This window comes from Myxocyprinus asiaticus, chromosome 21 (genome assembly GCF_019703515.2).
Source record: "Myxocyprinus asiaticus isolate MX2 ecotype Aquarium Trade chromosome 21, UBuf_Myxa_2, whole genome shotgun sequence".
NCBI lineage: Eukaryota > Metazoa > Chordata > Actinopteri > Cypriniformes > Catostomidae > Myxocyprinus > Myxocyprinus asiaticus.
Window position 1 is genome coordinate 45415989 of NC_059364.1, and position 24758 is coordinate 45440746.

Sequence of the window (24758 nt, forward strand, 5' to 3'; positions counted from 1 at the left end):
ATTAGACCGTTCAGCTAAACCAGGTTTGTGACAGGACAATGTGCTTCCAGATCACCTTTAAACTATATAGTTTTTTTCCGTCTACAATTAGCTTTATTAATCAGCATGTTTCGAGACCTTCACAAACAGATTATTTTTGTGAAATTAAGATCATCTCTCACATAAATGGCAAGGAAAAACAATAAAAAATTTGATTTTACTAGAAGCATAGTGGAGTTCTCATGAGAACATTTCCATTATTTGATAGTCTGACCATTTATAGGCCTACTTAACTTTAGCTAACAGTATTTTTAAGCTTCACTATTGTGATGTACATTGTTTGTTGTTGGTAGATTTTCATTTCAAGGAAAATATAAAAATGGTCCATTCAGCCTTTTACATTTTCAAAATTTTCTCTCAGGGGATACCCCTGAACCCCCAAACAATATATTTCCTTAATAGTCACAAGGCCTCCTATGCCCCTTGAGTATCTAAAAATATTCAAACACAAATACTGGACTGTTATCATTCAGCTTAAAAATGAACAGTTGATTTTATCATAACAAAGTGCTCTCAATTGATGAACTCATTGAAATATTTTAATCTTTTGGTAGAAGATCCCCCAAAACCCATTACTTTGACTTTGTCTCTGGAGACAATGTCCTAATCCTTGCCCAGTTTTAAAGAGACTGTTTTGACTTTGATGGGTTTTATTTTCTTCTTTTACAAAATACTATTACTGCCAACTTAGAAATGTACAATTAGGCCTACTATTTCAAAAAATTAGCTTTACTTTCCTTATGTCATTTCATAGCTATACTGACTACTAACACCATGTAAGTTATTGTCCAGATCTTTGCTGGGAAGGAAATCTAGAGACTGGACATCTTGGAACTTGAATACCCCAGATCTAGACAATCAGGTGCATGTCGCTAGAAACGCAAGCCGTTCAGCAAAGTTATACACACAACTAGCTAACTGAATTGCAGTCATGAAATCAGCTGGTTAAGGAGTATTAGCCAGCTAGCAGCTACATAGCTTTGCTGTCATTTAACCCTTTGGGGTCGACGGATGCGTCAGCACGTCCTGCTGGATTTTTTCCTCATAACAGCGGAAACAACTTAAAATACTCTGTCATTTTTGGGCATACAGATAAGTGTAAGACATCATTAGAGACTATAAAGGGTCTACTTTTATTTGTGTACACTCACAATAACAACAAAACCTTGTGCTTTTGTAAAATAAAGAAAATAAACAGGGTGCGCTTTCAGCCGTCTCTGTCTCCGCGAGCATCTTTCTGAAACACGTCACAAAAATGAACTGAAACTCCGCGAATACTTATCAGACAAACAGTAAACATATGTCTAAAGAAAGCTTAAAATGTCTACTTTTAAATAAAACAATTCAAATTTAAAACAAATATTCTCCTGCAATGTAATCTGTATGAAACAAAGAGATGTACAGTTTTTCCTGGCTCAGCTAATTATCGCTAATGTGAACACATTCACCAGCATGTACTATTCATACAGTAATGTGCTGAGACGATCAATGCAAATGGTAAACGCCCCCAACAATGCCTTAAAAAGCATCAAGTTCAATCACTTTTCTGCGCGTTTGGAAGATGGCACGCTACACAGGTGAGGAAGCTCTTCAGATGGTCCTGGATAGTGACGAAGAGTTCACATTTTCCTCAGGAGTGGGACTCCGACGATGAACGTTTGCATTTTGAAGAGCGACTTGATCCAGCCGAGGATACAATTCCGGATGAGTAAGTCTTTACTTACATTAGTTGACATGCTATTTTATATAAACATGTACATATTTTACTAGTTGGACTATTTCCAGACTTGCCAGCCAGTATTCAAAGTATTGAAATTTGAAATATGTCCTAATAGGCAAGTTTTAGTTACATTTAAATGTTGTTTCGGCTAAAGCAGGTATTTAAATTGTATGCTGTATGATATAAATATGATATGTAATATGATATAAAAATAATATGAATGTTTAGATTATATTTTAACTCGTGCTTATGCTGCCTCATTATCATCAACGAAGCTTGTGCATGCAAATATCTGTTTGGGTGTAAATATGTAAAATGTGCTGTAAATATGCCCATATTAGAAAATCAGCATATTAGAATGATTTCTGAAGGATCATGTGACACTGAAGACTGCAGTAATGATGCTGAAAATTCAGCTTTGATCACAAAATAGCGTTTTACAATATATTCAAATAGAAAACAGTTATTTTAAATTGTAAAAATATTTCACAATATCACTGTTTTTGCTGTATTTTGGATCAAATAAATGCAGCCTTGGTGAGCAGTAGAGACTTCTTTTGAAAACATTAAAAAATCTTACAGATCTAAAACTTTTAAATGGTAGTGTAGGTCTAAAGTTTTTAAGTAAAGTCTTTATGTAAAGAACATGTATAATCAGATTACTTCTTTTAACTTAAACTTGATTTTGTGAATAAGCTACAAACATTCATTCTCTCTCAAGGGAGGGGTCTTTGTCTCCTCAGGTGTGAATCACATCAATATTCATGATCATCCACGCCTCCTCGCATATGGCCTTTCTAACACTAAAAGTGTCTTACAAAAGTTAAATGACTATATTGTTTTATATGAATGAGTGATCAGGATGGTTTTCACATCATTTTATAGCAAAACTCTAGGCTACAAGATCCAGTTCTCAAAAGTATTGTGAACAAATGTTTAGTATGTGTTATATGGCCTTATTTCAGTGACTTAAAATTTTTGTTTTTTTCAAAAACCATGCATAAACGTTATTTTCTCAAAAATACAAACATGTACATACATGTTGCTCGCATATTATTTTAGTCAAGTTTGTGCTGAATACAGGGTTATCAGACTTTAGCCATTAATATGTTTTTAAGCAACTGAAAAAAGCACAAATGTCAAGGCATGTCAAAACTTCTCCAGGGCCCAAAACACCCTCAGACCCCAGAGGGTTAAAACATAATGAGGCTAGGTAGCCGGCAGCTAGCGAGTAAGCTATCTGGCTAATATGATTCTGACTACGTTTACATGTACAGCAGAATCCAGCTTATTGTGAGAAAGCGGTGTCTTGTGAGAAATTGGCATTCCAGTTTACATGCACTGTATAAGCGGCATACTCTTTACTCCTGTATACATGCGGCTCGGTCAGTAAGCAGCTTTCTCCACAGTAATGTAATTTCTCCGCGACGCTTGTGTAAATAACAAACATGGTATCCAAGGAAGTATGGTATCTGTTTCCTTAACTTTCTATGACAACCTGCAGTGGAACTGCACCGCAATTGTGGGGGTTTCACTCTTACTTTAAACTCCAGGATTCCCCCAATGTACGAGCGCATATATACGAACGTGATGGACAGTCAGTATTTTTCATTGGTGTGTATAAATGGGTGTAGTTTATAGCGTATGTGCTTTTCCCACTGTACTCCAAGAAATTGTAAAAATTCTTTCCAACTTGCTGTTGGGCTCCATCCTATTAAGTTTGTTATACAGTCTGTTCACACACATACACACTCTTCAAAAACCTGTTAGAACACAGCCAATAATGTGTTTACATGGCCACATTAAGCCGTGTTCTCTGGAAGAAACCTGGGTGTGTTAAACTGCTTTCTCTTAATCCCTTAAACAGTGTAAGGAAATCGGCATTCTTGTTAACATGACGTTTCAGAATACCGCTTTCTACAAAAACCCTGGAATAAACCCTTTTCTTAAGTGCATGTTCTTGAACTTCAAATTAAAAGGTAGCTTACCCTGTGGAGTTTACTTGTAAACAAATAAGTTGTGTTTACATTCATTCTTGAGGTCTAACAAACATTTGGAATGCTTTTCCACCCCCAATAATGGTATGAAATGTATATTGTGATACATTTCAATATTGATCGATATATAAAAAAAAAATATTGGGATATTTTTGGCCATATCACCTAGCCCTAATTAGAAACCAACAAATTGCTTTCATATGTAACCAAAATGGACATTAGAAGTGAAATATACCCAAATACATTAGAATCAAATCAAATCTACTCTAAATCTGAATCGGCAGCAACAGCAAACGTAAAAAAATTATTACATTCATTAATAATAGTGTTGCTTATTTAAATATACTATCTTTGTAATTTGAGATTCCGATTCACTAAAGGGATCATGAAAATCAGAAAATGGTGCAAACGCGTCAAATATTAGTGCTAAATGCAATTTGAACAGAAGAACTCCAAATCTTGCAGGTTGTTCTGGGTGTTATTGTAGGTTGTGGTGGATATAAACGCAATCTGGCATACATTTTTTTTTATCACTTTATCACTCCGCCACTGTGATCCAGACACCTAAATCGTCACTTTAAAATGCTGAAAGTATTCTTGACTACACCTGTCTGGATATATAACTGTTATAATGCTCTTCTCCATCATTTGAAGTATAACTGCTTCCATTACTGCAAGAAAGCATATGTTTACCTAAGACTAATTTACATAGAAGGCATGTTTGCACAGAAAAGAATGACAATAACGTCATTTAAATATGCAAAGCACAGTGCAACACCAGTACAATGACGGATGTTTAGTGAATAAGGTGCAGGTTTTGCATTGAAATTATGTATAAAAGTGTCACAACTGTCAAATGAATTTGACCCCATGTCTGATGCAAGCTGAAGATGAAATGGCATGAGCTGAAGCTGGCTTGTGAGTGAACTGGAGTGTTGTTTTTTGTCCACTGCATGAGGTCAGAGAGGTGACAGCTGAGCGAACAGACTTGGAGAACAATCTGTGTCACTCAAACACAAAACCATTGTTCAAACAAGACAATGACATTCTTCTAATCTCATTCAGCTGTCAGCAGGACAGTAACAAACCCTTCCAGCACAACAGACAAGGATTTTTCAAGAACATAAGACACTGGAGGAGTGTTGAAGATGACACAAGAGACAGTACAGTAACACAACGAGTTGTGTTTGTAAAGACATGCATATCATTGCTGACCCTATCCCGAGTGTTGTTTTCATGCCAGCAGTTTTGCTTTTCCTATTTAATTTTTATTTTAAAAGCATTTTTTTTTTTTTTTTTTATACATTTCAGGCTATTTTGAGTTTGTTTCATGGATTGTAAGTTATGCTTTTAATTTCATGTAGACATTTATTTAGCTTTTAAGTTTCTGTTTTTAGCAGTAGCATGCAGTGAATAAACCGGGTACCCCTTCAATACAGCGTAAAATGCTCCCTGTATTTTAAGACTGCTTGCTCTGTCTGTAGCTGGGACATGACCCACTGTTCACCCTCAGCCTCAGGTCAAGACGCAAAACGCGTCTGCAGGAAGGAAATGCTTCCTCATTTATGTTCAATGTGTTAGCCCTTCTACTAGGGCTTACAAATAAATGTATGAATGTTCACAATGTATTTTCATTTTGATTTTCAGGAAGATAATTAAATAACTAATAATCTATGAAGCAACAGTTTTCATTTATTGAAAAAGGCTGACATTGAAGCATTTTTACTATATATAATTCAATAGCTAACGAAGCTATAACTTTAATACTGGTATTAATTTTGCATTGTTAAGGCATGGGTATACTTCGTTTTTCCGCGTTCCGGATTTGATCGTGCCCGGCTGACCACATTGCCTTCCAAAGTATACTTTTCTGACCACAAGCGAATACGAATGCGTTCAACACACGCGCAATTCTATGGTTAGTGATACTCTTTTAGTACAGTCAATGGCCAGCAAATGCACCGACGATGCACACAGACAAGGACCACGTCTGGGGGTCAAGAAAATCTGGGTGGAGTGCGGTGAGGCCACACTGTGCTCGGGAGGGCTCAGCAACATGGACAACTGAGGTATACTTTGGCCTTTAAATCGCCTTCTATGCATCAAATATAAAATGCATATAATAATATTAACAATGTTAATCATAATAATTCACTTTCTTCACTCTTAACAAGGAATGCAAACCATGAGAGGTGAAAAGGGTAAGAAATGTATAGCAGGTGTTCCAAATGTATATTTTTAGCTGATCTGTTTTTTGTATTTAAAGCTTTTATAAATGTTAAGGCTTAAAGTAACACTTTTAAGTCATTTTATTAAGGAAAAAGTAGAACATTTTACCAAACAATTTGGGCATGACTTTAGCTGAAAGGTGAGTAGTTTGCATCCTTGCTTAATGATGGTGCCAAAAGTGTCTCACACCTAGCGGTGATTTTGCGAACAAGTCTCAAGTGTGAGAGTTTAAAGGGGTCATGAAATGCTCTTTTTTTTATAGTTTTATTATCTTCCCTGAGGTCCACTGATAATGTTAGTAAAGTTTTTTGCAATAAAACAGTCATAATTTAGTAATATGTGATCATTTTGCACCTTGTCTCTGGCCCGTGGTCTGAACCATTCAGTTTTGGCATAAGCGCCTCCTTAAAACTTCAACATAAACGCCCACTGTCCTCGAAGAGAGCCATTTTTGAAACTCAGTCAGAAGAGAATGAACCAGCTCAAAAACATTATAAAACTAAATGTCAGGGTTTACACATAATGCACATCCAACACATTGCATCCGAATATATTAAACTGTTCATCTCAAGCACCTCTGTTAACACTCACAACCTGTCAACACCAGACTTGAGAGTCGTGTCAAAAGCAATAGAACATATTATAATCAATAATATAGCGTCCGTTGCGGTGCATCGCGAACAGTAAGCAGATGTCCCATTCCATTTTGCGCTGGTGCTACTACTGCCAACAACACAAATAAACGGTTTAGAAAGTTGGTGTTGACACATCTGGTGTAGACAGCCTCAAGCCATTTCATCGCATCGTGTCAATGGATGCGCCAGGTGTAAACAGAGTGTCAGCACCATAAACTATCACACAGTCATGACATATGAAATATTCATGAATGAAAATGTTTACCCGTGGTTTTTGTGATCGTGTAAAGTGTTTTAACTGCCCCATCCTTAAATAACAGTTCCTTTGCAAAGCTTGAATCACATTATGACTGGTATGATATGAAGTGAACATACATCCCACTCTAAAATATGCTGAAGACACATCCACATCCACATCCAGTTTCTAGTATCATTTCAGCATGTTTTCATACACCAACAACTAAAAATAGTGCAGATGTGCGAAAGAACGCGAAGGCAGCAGCTGAATGACATAGTGCTTCTCCTCTTCAGAGTTGTAACTTGACACTGTGTCTTTTAAAAGCAGACCAATATATTTATCATCAAGCAGTCAAAGACGTCTGTCTGTGCATGTTTATGAAGAAAAACATTTAAATCCAGACAGGTACATGAAGGTGTCCTGTGTAAGTCCACTTTGGATGAATCTCCCATGACAGGCCCAGTCTCTCTCTCCTCTTCACCTGTGTGACTGACTAAGCACCAGTGGGCGGGGCAAAGGGTGCAATGATAGAAAAATAGGCATTGCATATGCAGATATATTTGGTCCTTGTGACATCACAAGTTCCAAGAATTCCAAATGAGCCGTTTTTGCAGCTTGGTTTAAATAAATGCTCTTATTCTATTAAGGAGGAAGTTTTCAGTTCTAAACTTACAGTATGTTTTTATAGTACAATCACCTCTTAGATGTCAAAAGATCAAGGAAAATTTGATTCCTCATGTCATGACCCCTTTAAAGTTTTACCGTTGTGTTAATCCCCGCAATAATAAGACTCATTCTGGTTAAGTACCTGTGGAATATTTTTATAAAGTTGAATGTAAATTAATCAAATATAATCAATGTAAATATAGCCATTTTATTCTACAATTATTTCTGATGGTCAAGCATGTATCTTACTGTGTGTAGAGACCTGTGTTGGAATGTGCTCACATATGGTAAACTAGTCTCCTGTGTTGACACAAGAGAAGACATATGGTGAGGACCCTTCACAGAGGTTTTCTGTTCATTTCTTGAGAAACAACAGACTGGAGTCACAGAACAAAATAGTAAAAATGTGATGGATGGTGATGACGTGTGGAATGTATTAGCCATGCCTTGGTAGATCATATGTATATAAGCAGTTACAAACCCAGATGCTGGAGTTGTTCTGCAGACGACTCGGCTTTTTTTTTTTATCTCTGATAATAAAGTCTATCTTCTAGCATCAAAACCCCAAGACTTTGAGAGTGATTTTTCACAGAGGTGGCAGAAGCCACAACATACCTAATGTTTACATATATACAGAACTGACCAAAAGACCCCAAAACATTCCTTTTAGAAGAACAGTGAGCCCTGCAACAGATGGCATGGCCCCCATAGAGCCCCCCACTGAAAATCGCATCAGTCTGGGATTACATGAAGAGAGAGGCATTTGAGACAGCCTAAATACATAGAAGAACTGTTGCCAATTCTCCAAGAAGCTTTGAACATCCTATCTGCCAACAACCAAAAAAAAAAAAAAAAAGTCCAGGTGTACCTAGGAGAACTGATGCTGTTTTAAAGGCAAAGGCGGTCCCACCAAATAATGATTTAGCCTTTTAATTTTTATTTTTTTTTAATGACTAAAGTTATGAATAAAGTTTATTTATTCATAGAAGTTACTTTCTAACCACAAAAGTGTCACTAAAGAGCATGCTTGAGACAATTCAAAGTAAATATAAGTTGTGGGCAGAATATTTTTATTGGGCGTTATTTCCAATCAAACTATAATTTTGAAAAATTATGCAAAAGTGTGAAAATATCATTTAAATGTGTGTATAAAGAATACATAAAATGTTAGCTATGAATTTATCCATAGCAAGACAAAGGAGTTGTCAAGAATTTGAAATGTGATGGAAATGACAATGTGGTGTGATTTTTTTTAAATTATTTTATTTATTTATTTATTGTTTCAGAAAAATTATAAAAAGGACATAAATCTCCTGTGCTGCATTTTACACTGTAGGACATTGTTAGTAGACAAATAAAAAATAAAATAAAAATGTGTCTGAAAAATGTGAAAAACTGAATTGGAAATGTCTCATCAGGCCTTTTTAAATGCTTTTTTATATATATATATATATATATATATATATATATATATATATATATATATATATAGATTTTATTGTTTTAGTCTTGTCCCAGACCCACACTTGCGATGTAAAAATAAAAATAATTACAAATGTTTTAAAAAGACTTTCTAGAAGTCCACAGTGCCAAAAGTGGCTGATGTTAAAGAAACACCCAATAACATTGGGCCATGCCACACACACACACACACACACACGATACATACAATATTACAGTTTGTACGAGCAGGCATGGTCATGTGACGGGTGATGGCAGGTTGCCCGAGGCCAGAGTGCTAATAAGCCATTGGTTGACCGTTGCCAATGGAGTGCACTTTCACTCAACAGGATTTGCTGGTTAGCAAGTGTAAGGATTATCGTTCATAACACCAATTAGCATAACAGCCGGTCGTTGTCAGATGAGTCAGCATGCAAACTGAAGCACTCATGGCAGACGTGCTCACACGAGAGTCATTTACTCAAGCGAATGCAAGTTTGTGCCATCACTCCAAACAGCACAGACACAAAGCACAATTTAAAGAGTGACTTGAACAAAGGCTTTGAACATGAAAAGCAAAGGAGCATGTTTTATTTAGCACAGGGCTGATTCTAAAAAGCTCCTTGAGCGTGAGTACTTTTTTTGTAATCGAAAGGACTTTGTAATGTAAATGCCAAAAATTGTGTAACTATGGCTCTGTTCACACTCCACCCAATTCCAATATGACTGTCATTTAGCAAATAATGAAATAGAATCCTGTTTGATATTATTTGTTATCTACATCAGCACTGAACTCATGATGTGCATTAGACAACATAACCGTAAGGCATTACTGTATTTAGACATTGACTGTATTGAGATATTGCTGTGTCCAAAACATTCACTACACAGTGAGCGTAAATTAGTCAATTCAGACAGCTGTAGACACTGCTGCGTTTTATGTACAACATTACAGTCATGTTGTGTCCTAAACAGAAGAAAAATTACTGAATTTTGAACTGGTTCAGACTGAAACCATTTACCAACTTTACATTTCAAATCACATATGGATGTGGTCTGGATAGGGTTTGTAAAAATAATTGCGTTAATAAATCAGTTAACAGTTAACTGAGATTTTGCAATACCGCGGTAGATATTTGTGCATCAATCAGTGGGCAGGACTGCTTTATGTTATTTGCAAATGTGACAAAGAATAATCAAATGAAATTAAGTGCCTTTCATTTGTACAGCACGTAATTCAGTGGACTACACAAAAATAGGCATTATCACATGTTTATATTTAAAAGCAGTTGTGGTTTTTTTTTTTTTTTTTTTGGTAAAATTTCTTAACTTGTAAAGCTAATTTTAAATGACTCATAACCTGATGCAAGAGTTTGATCATACAGTAGGTACCATACCAATATGACCCTTATCACCACAAGCACTGCCGCAGTAAAACTCACATGTTAGTTAATCATGTTAGACTCGTATGCAAAATCACAGCCAGATGCTGCAAGGAGACACTTTTTGTAGGGCCCTATGAAATCTGTTTCATTTATTTTTGCCAAATTCCGGTTTAGTTTTTCCCAAATTCCGTGTTTTCCATTTATTTTCCCTGAATTCCAGATTTTAAAGTTTAATTACATTATCTTTTTTTTTTTTAAACTGTCTAACCAAATGAATTCATTGAATTTTAATTAAATGAGAACAAAATAAATGAGAACATTCCAAAACACAACATCATCTTTTGGTCAAATACAGTTCTGCACAGTAAAGCATCACAGTTTTAATGAAAGCAGTGATGAAACATGCTTGTGAGATATTGTTTATTGTTCATTATTATTGATAGTACTATATACTAATATTATATAGAGGTAATACATTTCTGTCCCATTTTTTATTTTTATTTTTTCCCAATTTCACACGTCTTGTTAAATGGAGCTTTTATTTTGGCATTTTGGCAGATGTTTTTGACAACTTCACTTCTCGCCTCCAGAAAAGCCATTCGCTGCCTGCGCTAATGTTCTTATTAAACCACTAAAGGCTATGATTTAATTATATAAATATGAACCCTGCATGTGCTGCGCTTCACAGTGTCTTCTCACATTCACTTCTGATGAAGCACGCAGCTCTGCAAGGCCGTATAGGCTATTTGTTTAATTAAATCTCAGCCTTTAGTGGTTTAATCATCAGACTAGGATATAGGGATGCCACTGTGTGAGTTTTTGATGGTTAGATTACCGTCTGAGAAAAACTTGCGGTTAACCGGTTTTACGATTATTTGCGATTTTTCTTACTATACAACAGCACTGATGCAAAAAATGCATATCATCTCACAATTGAACGTATTAGTGGACATATTTCTGGGGGATATGTGGACGGGCAGCCCTACAATAACAAAACTGATAAATACACAAAAAATAAATAGAAGGTATATAATTAGAGGTGCTCCAATCTAGGGCACGGCACTACTTACAGTGGTGTGAAAAAGTGTTTGCCCCCTTCCTGATTTCTTATTTTTTTGCATGTTTGTCACACTTAAGTGTTTCAGATCATCAAACAAGTTTAAATATTAGTCAAAGATAACACAAGTAAACACAAAATGCAGTTTTTAAATGAAGGTTGTTGAAGGGAAAATAAAATCCAAACCTACATGGCCCTGTGTGAAAAAGTGATTGCCCCCTAAACCTAATAACTGGTTGGGCCACCCTTAGCAGCAACAACTGCAATCAAGCGTTTGCGATAACTTGGAATGAGTCTTTTACAGCGCTGTGGAGGAATTTTGGCCCACTCATCTTTGCAGAATTGTTGTAATTGGAGGGTTTTCGAGCATGAACTGCCTTTTTAAGGTCATGCCACAGCATCTCAATAGGATTCAGGTCAGGACTTTGACTAGGCCACTCCAAAGTCTTCATTTAGTTTTTTTTCAGCCATTCAGAGGTGGACTTGTTGGTGTGTTTTTGATCATTGTCCTGCTGCAGAACCCAAGTTCGCTTCAGCTTGAGGTCACGAACAGATGGCCGGACATTCTCCTTCAGGATTTTTTGGTAGACAGCAGAATTCATGGTTCCATTTATCACAGCAAGTCTTCCAGGTCCTGAAGCAGCAAAACAGCCCCAGACCATCACACTACCACCACCATATTTTACTGTTGGTATGATGTTCTTTTTCTGAAATGCGGTGTTACTTTTACGCCAGATGTAATGGGACACACACCTTCCAAAAAGTTCAACTTTTGTCTCGTCAGTCCACAGAGTATTTTCCCAAAAGTCTTGGGGATCATCAAGATGTTTTCTGGCAAAACTGAGACGAGCCTTAATGTTCTTTTTGCTCAGCAGTGGTTTTCGTCTTGGAACTCTGCCATGCAGGCCATTTTTGCCCAGTCTCTTTCTTATGGTGGAGTCTTGAATACTGACCTTAACTGAGGCAAGTGAGGCCTGCAGTTCTTTGGATGTTGTTGTGGGGTCTTTTGTGACCTCTTGGATGAGTCGTCGCTGCGCTCTTGGGGTAATTTTGGTTGGCCGGCCACTCCTGGGAAGGTTCACCACTGTTCCATGTTTTCGCCATTTGTGGATAATGGCTCTCACTGTGGTTCTCTGGAGTCCCAAAGCTTTAGAAATGGCTTTATAACCTTTTCCAGACTGATAGATCTCAATTACTTTCTTTCTCATTTGTTCCTGAATTTCTTTGGATCTCGGCATGATGTCTAGCTTTTGAAGATCTTTTGGTCTACTTCACTTTGTCAGGCAGGTCCTATTTAAGTGATTTCTTGATTGAGAACAGGTGTGGCAGTAATCAGGCCTGGGTATGGCTAGAGAAATTGAACTCAGGTGTGATAAACCACAGTTATGTTTTAACAGGTGGGGCAAACACTTTTTCACACAGGGCCATGTAGGTTTGGATTTTGTTTTCCCTTAATAATAACAACCTTCATTTAAAAACTGCATTTTGTGTTTACTTGTGTTATCTTTGACTAATATTTAAACTTGTTTGATGATCTGAAACATTTAAGTGTGACAAACATGCAAAAAAATAAGAAATCAGGAAGGGGGCAAACACTTTTTCACACCACTGTATGTGCATCCCAAGCTCAGAGATGTGCTTAAAGTGTGTGAATGTAACATTACTGTGTTTTTTTCTTCTGCAACAGTTTATTAAAGCAATCTGTTGTCTGTCAGACACCCCACTATAAAGAATCGGCAACAGACTCCACAAACACTGTCCACAACAGCTTACAAATAAACCTTTGGACACTGATAAACATTGCTCACAGCAGGCGATTTAAAATTAGATAATGACTAAAATGTACATGTATTGTTGAATGTGGTGAATTTGTATAGCAGCAAATTCTTTAAAAAATGAGGATGACTTAAGGCGCAACTTTTCAAAGTTTACTTGCTTAAACATTACAAAAAGTTGCATCTTTTAATTCATCACTTTAAAATCACCACAGCTAAAAATATTAAACTTACTAGTTTGTTGTTGGACGACTAGTGGAGCATCCTGTCCCATTTGTAGGATGTGTATTTTTCTATGACTTCTGTCTTCATGTTTTACATCCGTCGTCTTCAGTCAGTCATTTAAATGCTGCCAGACAGCTGCTTTTTTTTTGTAGATATTAGTCTGGTAGATCAAATTCCTCTGTTATATTTTGGAGTTTGTGTGTGGTACCCCCTGTTTCAAGTGAATTTAAAATTCATGTTCAGTCCGCGACACCAGACCAAGCTCCATGCTGCCAACGTCCGTAACCATAGTAACAGCTACAGTATCCACACAGGCACAAGTTTTTAATTAAGCTTAAAAAAATCTTATGTATAACAATTTTATATTATATATTTGATATATTATATATAATATTTTTGCCATGTGTAAAAGCATTTCATGGTTTTTAACAGTAGATTCTAAATTAACAGACAATTGTGCATTTATACATTAATTTTATCCCAAATATGTAGAATTCCGTAACATTCCGCGTTTAATAGTTAATTCCATTTCTTTGACTGGATTCCGCGATTCCCTCCATGTTTTCCACATCGCGTAAATCATAGGGCCCTATTTTTTCAAGAGTTAAGAAAGTGAGAGTTGCTACTATTATTAATATTACAAATTTAATTATAAAAAAATGTACAATTTGATTTTAGAATGGAGATCAAATAATGCAATGAATAGGAAAAAAAATGCTAGAATGCCAGTCTTTTTCAATTCATGGAAACTGCTGCTTCATGGGTATTCATTAATCTTGCCACCTTCCTGAAAATCAAAATGAAAATACCTTGTGAAATATAATAATTTAATATGATAGCCCTACTTAAAGCTGACACCACAGAACGAAATAGCAAAAAAAACATAATTTTGAAACTGCCTTCAGAACACGTCCCTCGTCAGCCGTTGATCAAAGAAAATGCCCCTAACTCACAGCATTAGTTGAATTAAAGTTGATGTGTTGGGCTGGACAGGTAGCTTAAAACAAACAGATCCACTTTACTACAAAAATATACTGTACATTTAAAAACTCAAAACATAATCACCAATGCAATAAAATGCCACAGGCACTGTTTACAGTTTGAGAAAATTAACCTACAAATTACTTTTTTATAGTTGTCTCTGCATATTAAGCTGGATTAGTAGAAAGAATTTTAACCGAAAAACTGAATTCACTAAACACACTTCATCTTAAAAAACATTATAATAATAATTTGCAGAAAATTAATGGTGGCATTATCCCGCCTTGCAATTGACCTGACGAGTTGGCATATAGCCCTTTTCCACTGACGTGGTTCAGGTGCGGGTTCCTGGGCCGGTGAGAATTCTCGAACTGTTCTGCGCATTTCCATCATAGAAAAGGTCGTAGCTCCGGTTACAGGATAGCTCAGAGCCAATCACATGCGTGATTAAATCTGGCTTCCCTTGATATCGTGGAGCATGCAACACATTTGAATTCTACATAAGAATTTGCTATTTTAAAGCGCTATGGAGCAATTCAACCAATTCAAACGGCTAAACAGCCGCTATATTCTGAACAGCGCTGGCGAGGGAAAGAGAAAACACCTGCCAAATTACAAGACTTTTCACATCTACACAAACTTACTAACATTTATCACAGTAATCTGTAACAGAATTTTTCAATACAACTGTGGAAGATGTAGCCAAGTAAAAAACACGGATAGCACATAATCACCTGTCATGAGTATGCAAGTATTTTGGATTGAAAGACTTGCTTGATAGTTGTAGTGATGACAAACTGTCACTGTAGTGTTTACCTCATTCCACAAGACAATGAGCTGTCATGAAACAACTGCTGATCATATGTATGTGACTATTTTTTTTCTGTAACATTTTTTTCAATAAGTGAAGTACCTTATTTTGTTGTGGAAGTCCCAATCTGGATCCTGGAATTGCACATTTCATAGAGCTCAAATAAAATATTCAAATTATAATTTGGTTGCATTTGTGAGATAATAAATATAATTTATTGTTTAAAATAGGCACATAATATCGTAATATCGATTGCAGGCCCCTGATTTGAATCGAATCGAAATCGTATTATGGCAGACTTTGAGGAATCGGCAAACATCGGATCGCTGGCTAAGAGAATCGATATAAGACCATATCATGAAGAAACTGGTGATTTACACCCCAATTGCATACAGTACATTTGTGACAACACACTGGAGTACGACATATTCATGGGCATGTGAATATGTTTTGAATAAGCCAATAGAAAGTAGGAATGTCTTTTAATGATAAACCACTACAAAACAACAGTAGATCATTAACTAGTGGAATTTTACAGCAACACATGCAGCTCAGACAGCAGACAACCAGAATACATTTCAAACAGGTTTTTCCCAATTTAATTCTCCCTTTTTAAGAGTGTCTACACATATGTTAATTACTGTATCTGATATTACAAAGAAGAACCTTGCTATATACCACAGCTGTATTGTAATAATATTTTACCCTTCTAAGAGACTCTGGAAAAGTTTCTTGCCTTTCATGTGCAACTAAATATTTGACCCCTAAGAGAAACGTATTAACTACAAGGACTAGCTCTAACCATAAACAAAACTTAAAGTCCTTCATTGAGGGTAGTCATTAAAAGAAAGACCACTGACTTTAAACTGTGGGAGTTATTTCACATTTCAGTTTAGAAATAACTAAAGGATTCAACCTTCAGTTAATGGAAATAACGATCTCATTTCCACTAACTCACATAATAATATTATATTTTCTAAGTAATTACCAAAATGCATATTGCAAATAAAACTGTTACTAGTCAAAGTACTTCAAGCTTGATATGGTTGGCTAACTTTGTGAACACAGACACATTCCAGGTGAAGTCTAAAGTTACACCTAAATGAGATCTGTAGAGGGTAAACAAGCTACAGCAGGAAATACTAGTTCAAACTGTATCAACAACTAATGAGAAGTGGCCGCAGGTGACTGCATGTACTGCATATGTACAGGAAACACAAACAGTATCATCAGCAAAGGCACAAAGAAGCAACAAATACACTTGAAATCTGCATAATATAGACTTCTCAAAGATAGATTGTTATATGCTGCTTTCAAGACTTCCTGTGAAGTTTCCACTTTTGATTTCAGAAATCGCAATTATAATGTGATCGAATAATTTTTTTTTTTTTTTTTTTTAAAACGCATTGGGCAATTACATATTTCTTTCTCTTTCACTTACTGATGGAGGAAGCTTTTTTGCACTAATGTAACAAAGAGGCCCACCTGATGTGTAACTGATGCTTTATCTGTGTATTTTATCATTAGCAATGCGGCCACAAAGAAGAATGGGAAATTATATATTTTTGGTGCACAAGTTTGATGCATCATTAACCGACTAAATGAGTAGTATTTTCTATAGCTTTATAATTATTCTTCTTCAACAGTACACAAAAATGCACACAAAATAATTGCAAAGTCCAAACTAGTCATGTTTCCATCCAAGTTACACATGTAATGCATGTGAAAAATTGGAATCTCACAAAAACAATTTGCAAATAAAGCAGTGTTTCCATTCCAAGTGTTTAAGATAACAAAATCGTCACTTCTCAAAATTTGCCTAAAAATATGTGGATGGAAACCAAAGTAGTGACAAATTAACAATTAATTTCAATATTAACAATACTAATTTGCTCCAACTCAGAAAGTCAGAGTTTAAAGCAAATCCCAAGATTCCCTATGGTAATTATGAGATTGTGGTGGTGTAAATGTGCGCTCTCGTAAATACGATAATTCTGACATGCCTTATAGACAGCAATATGGCTTAACACAATGGATATTAATAGGGATGCACCGATACCACTTTTTCTTTTCCGATCCGATTCCGATATCGGAAATCTCAGTATCGGCCGATACCAATCCGACACCAGTGTTGTTGTTTTTTTGCATAATCAGTTTAGAATATCTTTACATTATTGTGTGGAACTAATTGGGTGTGCTCTTTAATATGTAAAGAAACACAAACCTCTAACTACACATTATTTCAATAGAAATGTATAGATTAATAAGAAACACTTAACACCAGTTTAAGTGTTCAGTAGAAAAGAAACCAGTGTTTTATTTTTGCCTCTTTTTTAAAAAAAAAAAGGACTTTAAAGGATTCAGATCTCTTTTTTGTTCAATTTAGTTGTAAGATATCAGCTCATTTTTCATTCACACAGTTATTTTTTGGAACCCATTCAACTTAAATATTTTTATAAATTGTAAACAAATGATAATAATAATAATAATAATAATAATAGTAATATATAGTAATTTATCTAATTCGTGCACCTTTAACTTTTAAACCCTCACGCTTTTATTTTGACATTCTGAACTCTCCAGGAAGTCCTGTATGTGTCTGTTTGTAGGCAAGTTCACAGTAGTTTAATTCTCTTCTTATTCAAATTCTGGTAAAATGCACCTCTGGTGCCGTTCTAAATACATATTATAAGTGAACCGAACTATTGAGCATCTACATCTGAGATGTTGTTCATGAGTAGCGCTCAAATATTGCACATAGCTGTGAAGGCTAAAAATAGCCGCGGGTGTGTGTGTAAACAGAGCAGCGCCATTCAGAGTGCTGGAGCTGTGTATACATTTTATATATTTACTTATTAAACACAGCCTTTTGTGATTCACAGAGCTATCGCACGTCTTCAAGTGGCTTTGAATAAAATACACGAGTCATATGAACTACTTTAATTGTGTTTTAATGGTTCTTTTATGTCATTTTTGGAGCTTGACAGTAACGAACATGACTAACACACAGTATAGGATTTGGATTGGGCTCGTCGGACCGATACCCGATCTGTCTAAAATCTTTAGTATCGGAGCCGATACCGATCCAGGTTTGTGCATCCCTAGATATTGACCAGCATCACATACCTCTTTCGGTAAAGACGTTAGGCGATTCCTATCACAGTTGAAGTTGGACAGTTTCTTTAGTTTTCCAATACTTCTAGGCAAATTCTGAGAAAACAAAAAAAAACAGACAATCCAACATCAATACATAACTTCTAACATAAAGGAAAAGCATGTCAAAAACCATGATTTTTCTTTACATGATTTAATACCAATAATAAAAATCCATGCCAAGCCTAATTAACTGGTGAAGGTGTTTTCAGAACGTGATATAAAAGGCTTATTACCAGGGTTGGACAGAATACTTAAAGGGGTCATGTCATGAGGAATCAAATTTTCCTTGATATTTTGACATATAAGAGGTCTTTTTACTACAAAAATATACTGTACATTTCAAAACTCAAAACTTAATCCCCAATGCAATAAAAGCATTTATTGAAACCACTAGGTGTGTATTGATTCATGACAACCTCTACAGTGAAAAACAATAACGCCTACTTAAAATCATCGACCTTTGGCTCCGCCCCATGGTGCTCAGTTCTTAGTTTATGGTGCTGAGTGTTAACAGAGGTGCTTGAGATGAACAGTTTAATATATTCGGATGCAATGTGTTGGATGTGCGTTATGTATAAATCTTGAAATTTAGTTTTCTAATGTTTTGGTGCTTGTTCATTCTCTTTCGATTGAGTTTCAAATATGGCTGATTTCGAGGGGCTGCACGATGTTAGCCAATCAGAACAGCGGGCGTTTATATTAAAGTTTTAATGAGGTGCTTAAGCCAAAACCGAATGTTTCAGACAGAGGGCCAGAGAAAGGGTGGAAAATGATCGTATATTACTAAATTATGACTGTTTTGGTGCAAACAAACTTTAATAACATTATCAGTAGACCTCAGGGAAGATAATAAAATAGCATTCCATAACCCCTTTAAAGTATTCTGGGCTGAATACGAAATAATCTATTAAATGTATTTATGTAGTAATGTATTCCAATACATCAAAATATTTTTAAAACACATATTTATAAAGGCAAGGCACAACTGGAAAATCAAGTTTGTGATAATGTCATTATTATCTTATCTGAACTACTACACCCCTACATTTAACATCTAAATTAAATCTAAAAATCTGAATAGCTAGATCCTCCTAGCCGTGACATTCTAGCTACAGGGCAGGGATGTTTGTGAATGTTCAGAAAGGCATTTATTTCGTTTTGAACTACTGTTACCATTTTAATTATCTTTTAAACCCATTTTGGGTTGGACTGACAAAGATTAATACATTTTGACACAAAACTGAATAAGAAATAAACCATAAATATTTTCGAGATGAGAACTGGAAGCCACTTGCAGAAATTAAACATACAATATAGTGAGGTCATGTGACAACAATGTAGCATATATATTAACTACAGTAGGCTTTCTTGCTTCCATATTTAGGCCTATTTATTATTTGTATTACATAATTTGAGTGATTATAATTCTTTTAATCTCCCTATGTTTTTAATTGTCAGTTTTATATTTTTTTGTGAATCACTTTGTATGTGATTTTTTTTTTTTTTTAAGTGAGATATAAAAATGTACATGCCTATACATTACAATACGTGTCATGCTGAACTATCCGCCCATGTCAAAGTTTACAGTAGCTTTTTACATAAGGTTTTTCTGTTGTCGTTTGGAACACCTCTGACCTACTTCAAGTTCTTTTTCCTCTCCGTATTTTCTCCCTTATTTGACCAATTCATATTATTGTTATCTGTTTCTCAACAGACCTTCATGCAATGCAAGTTTTCAATGTGGACGTAACTCACCTAATGCTTACCAAGAGCCGTTTGTCTTTTCATTGCAAAGATCGGAACAACAGCCGCATCTGCAGCAGCATTAACGTATTTAAACAGCAATTACTATCGCGGGAAACAATGTATTATGCACTCGAATGTAATACTTGTATACAAATTTTAACAGCTGTGTTGATTCTGGAGTACAGCTGGCAGCACACTGATTGTTAAGACAATAAAATACCCATGCGGTTGCCAAATATTAAACCCCGGAATCATTATGTATGAAAAAGATGTTGTATTATTATAATAATATAGTGTCTACCATCAAACCTTTTGGTGAACGAGGTCCATTTTTAAAGTATCCAAAAAACTGCAACCCGTGATTCTATCATTTTAACCTGCAATTTTTTGTGCATGTTTTTTTCCGCTCACACTGACTGGCTCGATACACAGTCCCGAGGGAAACTAATGCACACAGTTTGTACACTCAAGTGAGGTGTTTCACTTGTGATGATAACTTACAACCAGCTGGTTTTCAGTTAGCACCAGTTCAGAGAGGCTTTCACAGTTGCCGATGCTCTCCGGCAGCTGCACTAATCGGTTCTGATCCGCTTTCAATATCGAAAGCCGTCTTAATTTTCCTAAGGGAGAACAGATACTATAGTAAGATAACTGTGATGACTGAAAAGGATATTAAGCAACCTGGATGGGGGTGTCTTCACACATCATTTGTCATTGTTTTGTATCATTTTATTCATTTACTTTTTTAAGAATGTACAAATTCCACATTCTATCAATTTATATGAAGTCATGAAATAGCATATATATTTATGATACAAGGGGATTGAAATGTCATGTCAGATACACATTTTGATAAAACATTCATAACTCCATCAGTAAAATCATTAACGTGATTGGACATGGGTTTTAACTAAATGTGTATCTAAACAAGATCACTGGCCCTGCAGTGCATAACCACTGACCTATGCTCTCCGGCAGCATGTCAATGAGGTTCTGGGACACCAGGAGGTCTGTGAGGGACAGCAGGTTACCCATCTCCTCTGGGAGGTGCTCTAACTTATTCTCGGATACATCTAGACATGTAAGGCTTCTCATACCGCCCAGTTCCTGAGGAACAGAGAGTACACATACACGTAAATATGCACACGTGCATGCAAACAAGCGCGTACAAAGACACAACCATACAAAAACACACCCACAACATTGTTGAAAGCCTCTAGGATATTGTCAAAGTTAAGTAGTGCTTGACTTGAAAAGCATCATTATATATGTCTGTGTCACAATACAAAACAAAAAATAAATAAATGAAATAGAACTCCGATAAAGAGGCAACAGTTGACAGTTGCTGTTACAATCTATATTTTCAACATATATGTTAATGTAAGAAGTCAACTAGGGCTGGGCAAAATTTAAAATATACACTGTATATTCACAATGACTTTGCCGACGATATAAATTTAAGCAACACCATAAATATCACAATTATTCTGATGTGCGTCAAGTTACAACTCTGAAGAGGAGAAGCAATTCGGTTTCATTCAGGTGTTATGCCTCTTGTTGTTTTGAGCACAAACACGTCATGGACACGTTCTTTCGCCCATCTGTGCTATTTTTTATTTTTGGTTTATGAAATAACCAAATTAATTTATTAATGGGAATAGGTAAAAACATCATACAGATCAAATAGTTATGAGTTTTAAGGTCAGAAAAGTCTGAACTTGTAAAATACAAAATGAACATTAGTTTCACTCACAAACGCTCTTTGAGGATAATTTCAAGATGCACCGCGTTACGTTGTGTTTTTGTTTTTTGTTTTTTTTTAAACACGATGCTTTGCTGTAAGTAATGGTGTGCTATTTTCTACATTCTGTTTATGTTTCATGGAATAATATGCAAAAATTACTGACCCAAAGTAACATACAATAATGTCTTTGTTGCGTTTTCGTTTATTGCTTCATGAAACATAAACAGATTATGAAAACTGGCATGTCGTTACTTACAGCAGATGATCCCGATCCAAAACAAAGTAACAAGGTGCAGAGATGTTGAAATAATCCTCACAGAGTGACATAAATCTTGCAACACTAGCCTGGCTCTCACTGTCAGACACGCTGTGTATGCGCAAACGCACTGTCTCTTGATGCTGCCCAACTCCCTGCCTGAAGGAAAAAAGCCACAGGCAGTCAGAGGTTTTCAGCAAATAAACCACAACAAATTATCAGCGAAAATATCAGCAGTAATTCCATCATCGGCGCAATAATAATACTGAATTGATTTTCCCGGTTATCAGCCAATAATATATTGGCCGCAGATCTATCGTGCATCCCTTTCTATCATACATAAAAATGTTTTAATGTCTTAATTTGACTTTAATTTAGCTAAGTTCTAGATTGAGCTTTGTTGTGAACCACAGACAAAAGAACACAGATTCATAATATAGTAAATTATGCTTGTGCATCTCTATATGTAGATAAATATTGCTGTTTAGAACTATGAATTGTTATATTGGCGCATATAAAACGAAATTCTATCATTATAGTGAAAAACAGTGTGCCTTAATTACTTTCACTGTATTTTAATTCTTGCTTTAAACATTTTGTATCTTCTCGGCCAAGTACAATGCCTTTGGTTTGGCTGAAATATGTTTCTTCAGATATTTTATTCGTTCGTTTCAGAGGATACATTTCAGAGCAAATACATAAATATTGAGATATATCTTGAATATCTTCAAAAGGCTAAAAAATGCAAGATTTTTTTTTTTTTTTATGAAACCCAACCCTTATGTTAGCTGTTTACATATGACAGTTATTTGACTAGGACGCTCACACAAACATCAATGAATAAAACAAGCGAGAAATGTGACATCCTTCACTGTGTGAGTCTAGTGTACACGAGGTACTGTAGAGAATGATGTTGGCAGGCATGTTTGAGGAATACTTTACCGGTGGTATGTCAGACAGCTGGTTTCCATCCAGCCACAGGTCTTTTAGACTGATGAGACAGCCTATTGTCTCCGGCTGCAGGAAAACAAGTTTGACACAGTTTAGATGGAGCAACCAGCTTGTAGTAGGTGACTGTTACCAACGTGCACAAGAATGCTGCAGACCAATGCTAAACATTTGAGAAATGACATTCCAATGTAGCCTGCCTTAAGCTTGCTTCTGTCAAACAGAGCTTGACAAGAAAGAAAGGAAACGCCAATATTTCAATAAATGGGTGAATCTCACGAAACTTGACAAGAACCAGATCCAAGACATATTTCACCCAAAAATCAAGAGATAGAAGAAATTATATTTTTCATAAAGCCCATGTTTAGGATCCAAATAATATTTTTTACACCATGACAATTAAGCACTCCGACCCCCTTTCCCATTAATGTAATGCAAATGAAAATTATATGTTACTTGGGAATTAAAGTATTTATACATCATGGTAGTATTTGTTGTAGATTTAAATAAAATTAAAAAATCAGTGTATTACAGTAATTTTATTTTAATACAGTAAAACATTACTGAATTGTATTTTGCTGTATAAAATTTTATAGATTGCGTAAAATAGTGAATATAAAATAGTTCACTATAAAATCAAATGAGATGATTTGTAAAAGCACTATGATATTGAATTAATGTACTGTATTTTTTAATGTAACATGTAAACAAGTAAAAGCATATTTTATGGTAAAGAGAATGCAATGAGAATTACCAATGAAAATAACAGCGATTGAAAAAACCTCAAAAGAAAAACGTTCTAAGGCATTATGATAATGAGAATTTGGAAGGAAAATTTGCTTAATTGACGTGAAAATAAATGTCAAAATGAAAAAAAATTCTTATGATGAAATATGACCTGGACGTTTACATGCGATTCACCCAAATTTAAAACAAGGTTCTTGAGATGGACCAATGACATTTCTTTCAAGTCTCATGTACCCAACGATTATTAGTCATTTTAGAGCATGTTACGAAAATGAAGGTACTTACCAAATTATACAGTTCATTGTTCCCTACATCAAGTTCTTCAAGTTTCTGAAGTTGAGACAGAGACCTGAAATGATTGGAATGAATATTAGCTTGCATTTACCTCTGTCTTTAATACATACACACACATGCACGCACAGAGAGCATTGTGAGGTGTAAACTTACTCTGGTAAATATGTCAGTAAGTTCTCTCGGAGTTCCAGTGATACCAAGTTACAGAGGCTAGAAAGACAAACACATTGCACAATCGTAAGAAAACAAGTACATGTGAAATGTTACACATTTGGAGTGATCTGCATAGCTGTACATAATCTTGCCATGATACATATGTAGTAGCGGATGAGTATATGTGAGTTTTTTCAACTACATGCATTTTAAATGAATGTCCATGGGGTTGACTTTTATTAAAAGGACTAAAAACAGTTCAAGGAGCAAAAACAGAACACAAATGTTTTTTTGTTTTTTTTGCAGAACGTAAACAAAAAGTCCCTTTCAAGTGTTCCAGAGTGAAAGTTTTTTTTTAAATGCTGGTTGCCAGTTAATAACCGGTTTATTTTGTTTAGGGTTTATCACAATACATTTTCAGAATTACACCACTTCCTGCTGCCCAAAATTGTGGATTCACTCTTTTTAGTAGAACATGATAACAGTGCTTTGATTCTGAAGGAAACCGCTGTATCA

At 35.5% G+C, this 24758-nt stretch overlaps 1 protein-coding gene across 1 annotated transcript in view; it reads right to left on the reverse strand.

Annotated features, from left to right (window-relative positions):
• LOC127411738 (leucine-rich repeat-containing protein 1-like) overlaps window positions 1-24758 on the reverse strand; it is a 127701-nt gene that overhangs the window by 39619 nt on the left and 63324 nt on the right. The window contains exons 5-10 of the mRNA XM_051647462.1: window positions 24243-24299; window positions 24081-24144; window positions 23043-23117; window positions 21063-21207; window positions 20602-20720; window positions 18325-18408 (exon numbers count right to left, since the gene is read on the reverse strand). Coding sequence (XP_051503422.1) covers window positions 18325-18408; window positions 20602-20720; window positions 21063-21207; window positions 23043-23117; window positions 24081-24144; window positions 24243-24299 — 544 coding nt within the window. The remainder of the gene's footprint in view (window positions 1-18324; window positions 18409-20601; window positions 20721-21062; window positions 21208-23042; window positions 23118-24080; window positions 24145-24242; window positions 24300-24758) is intronic.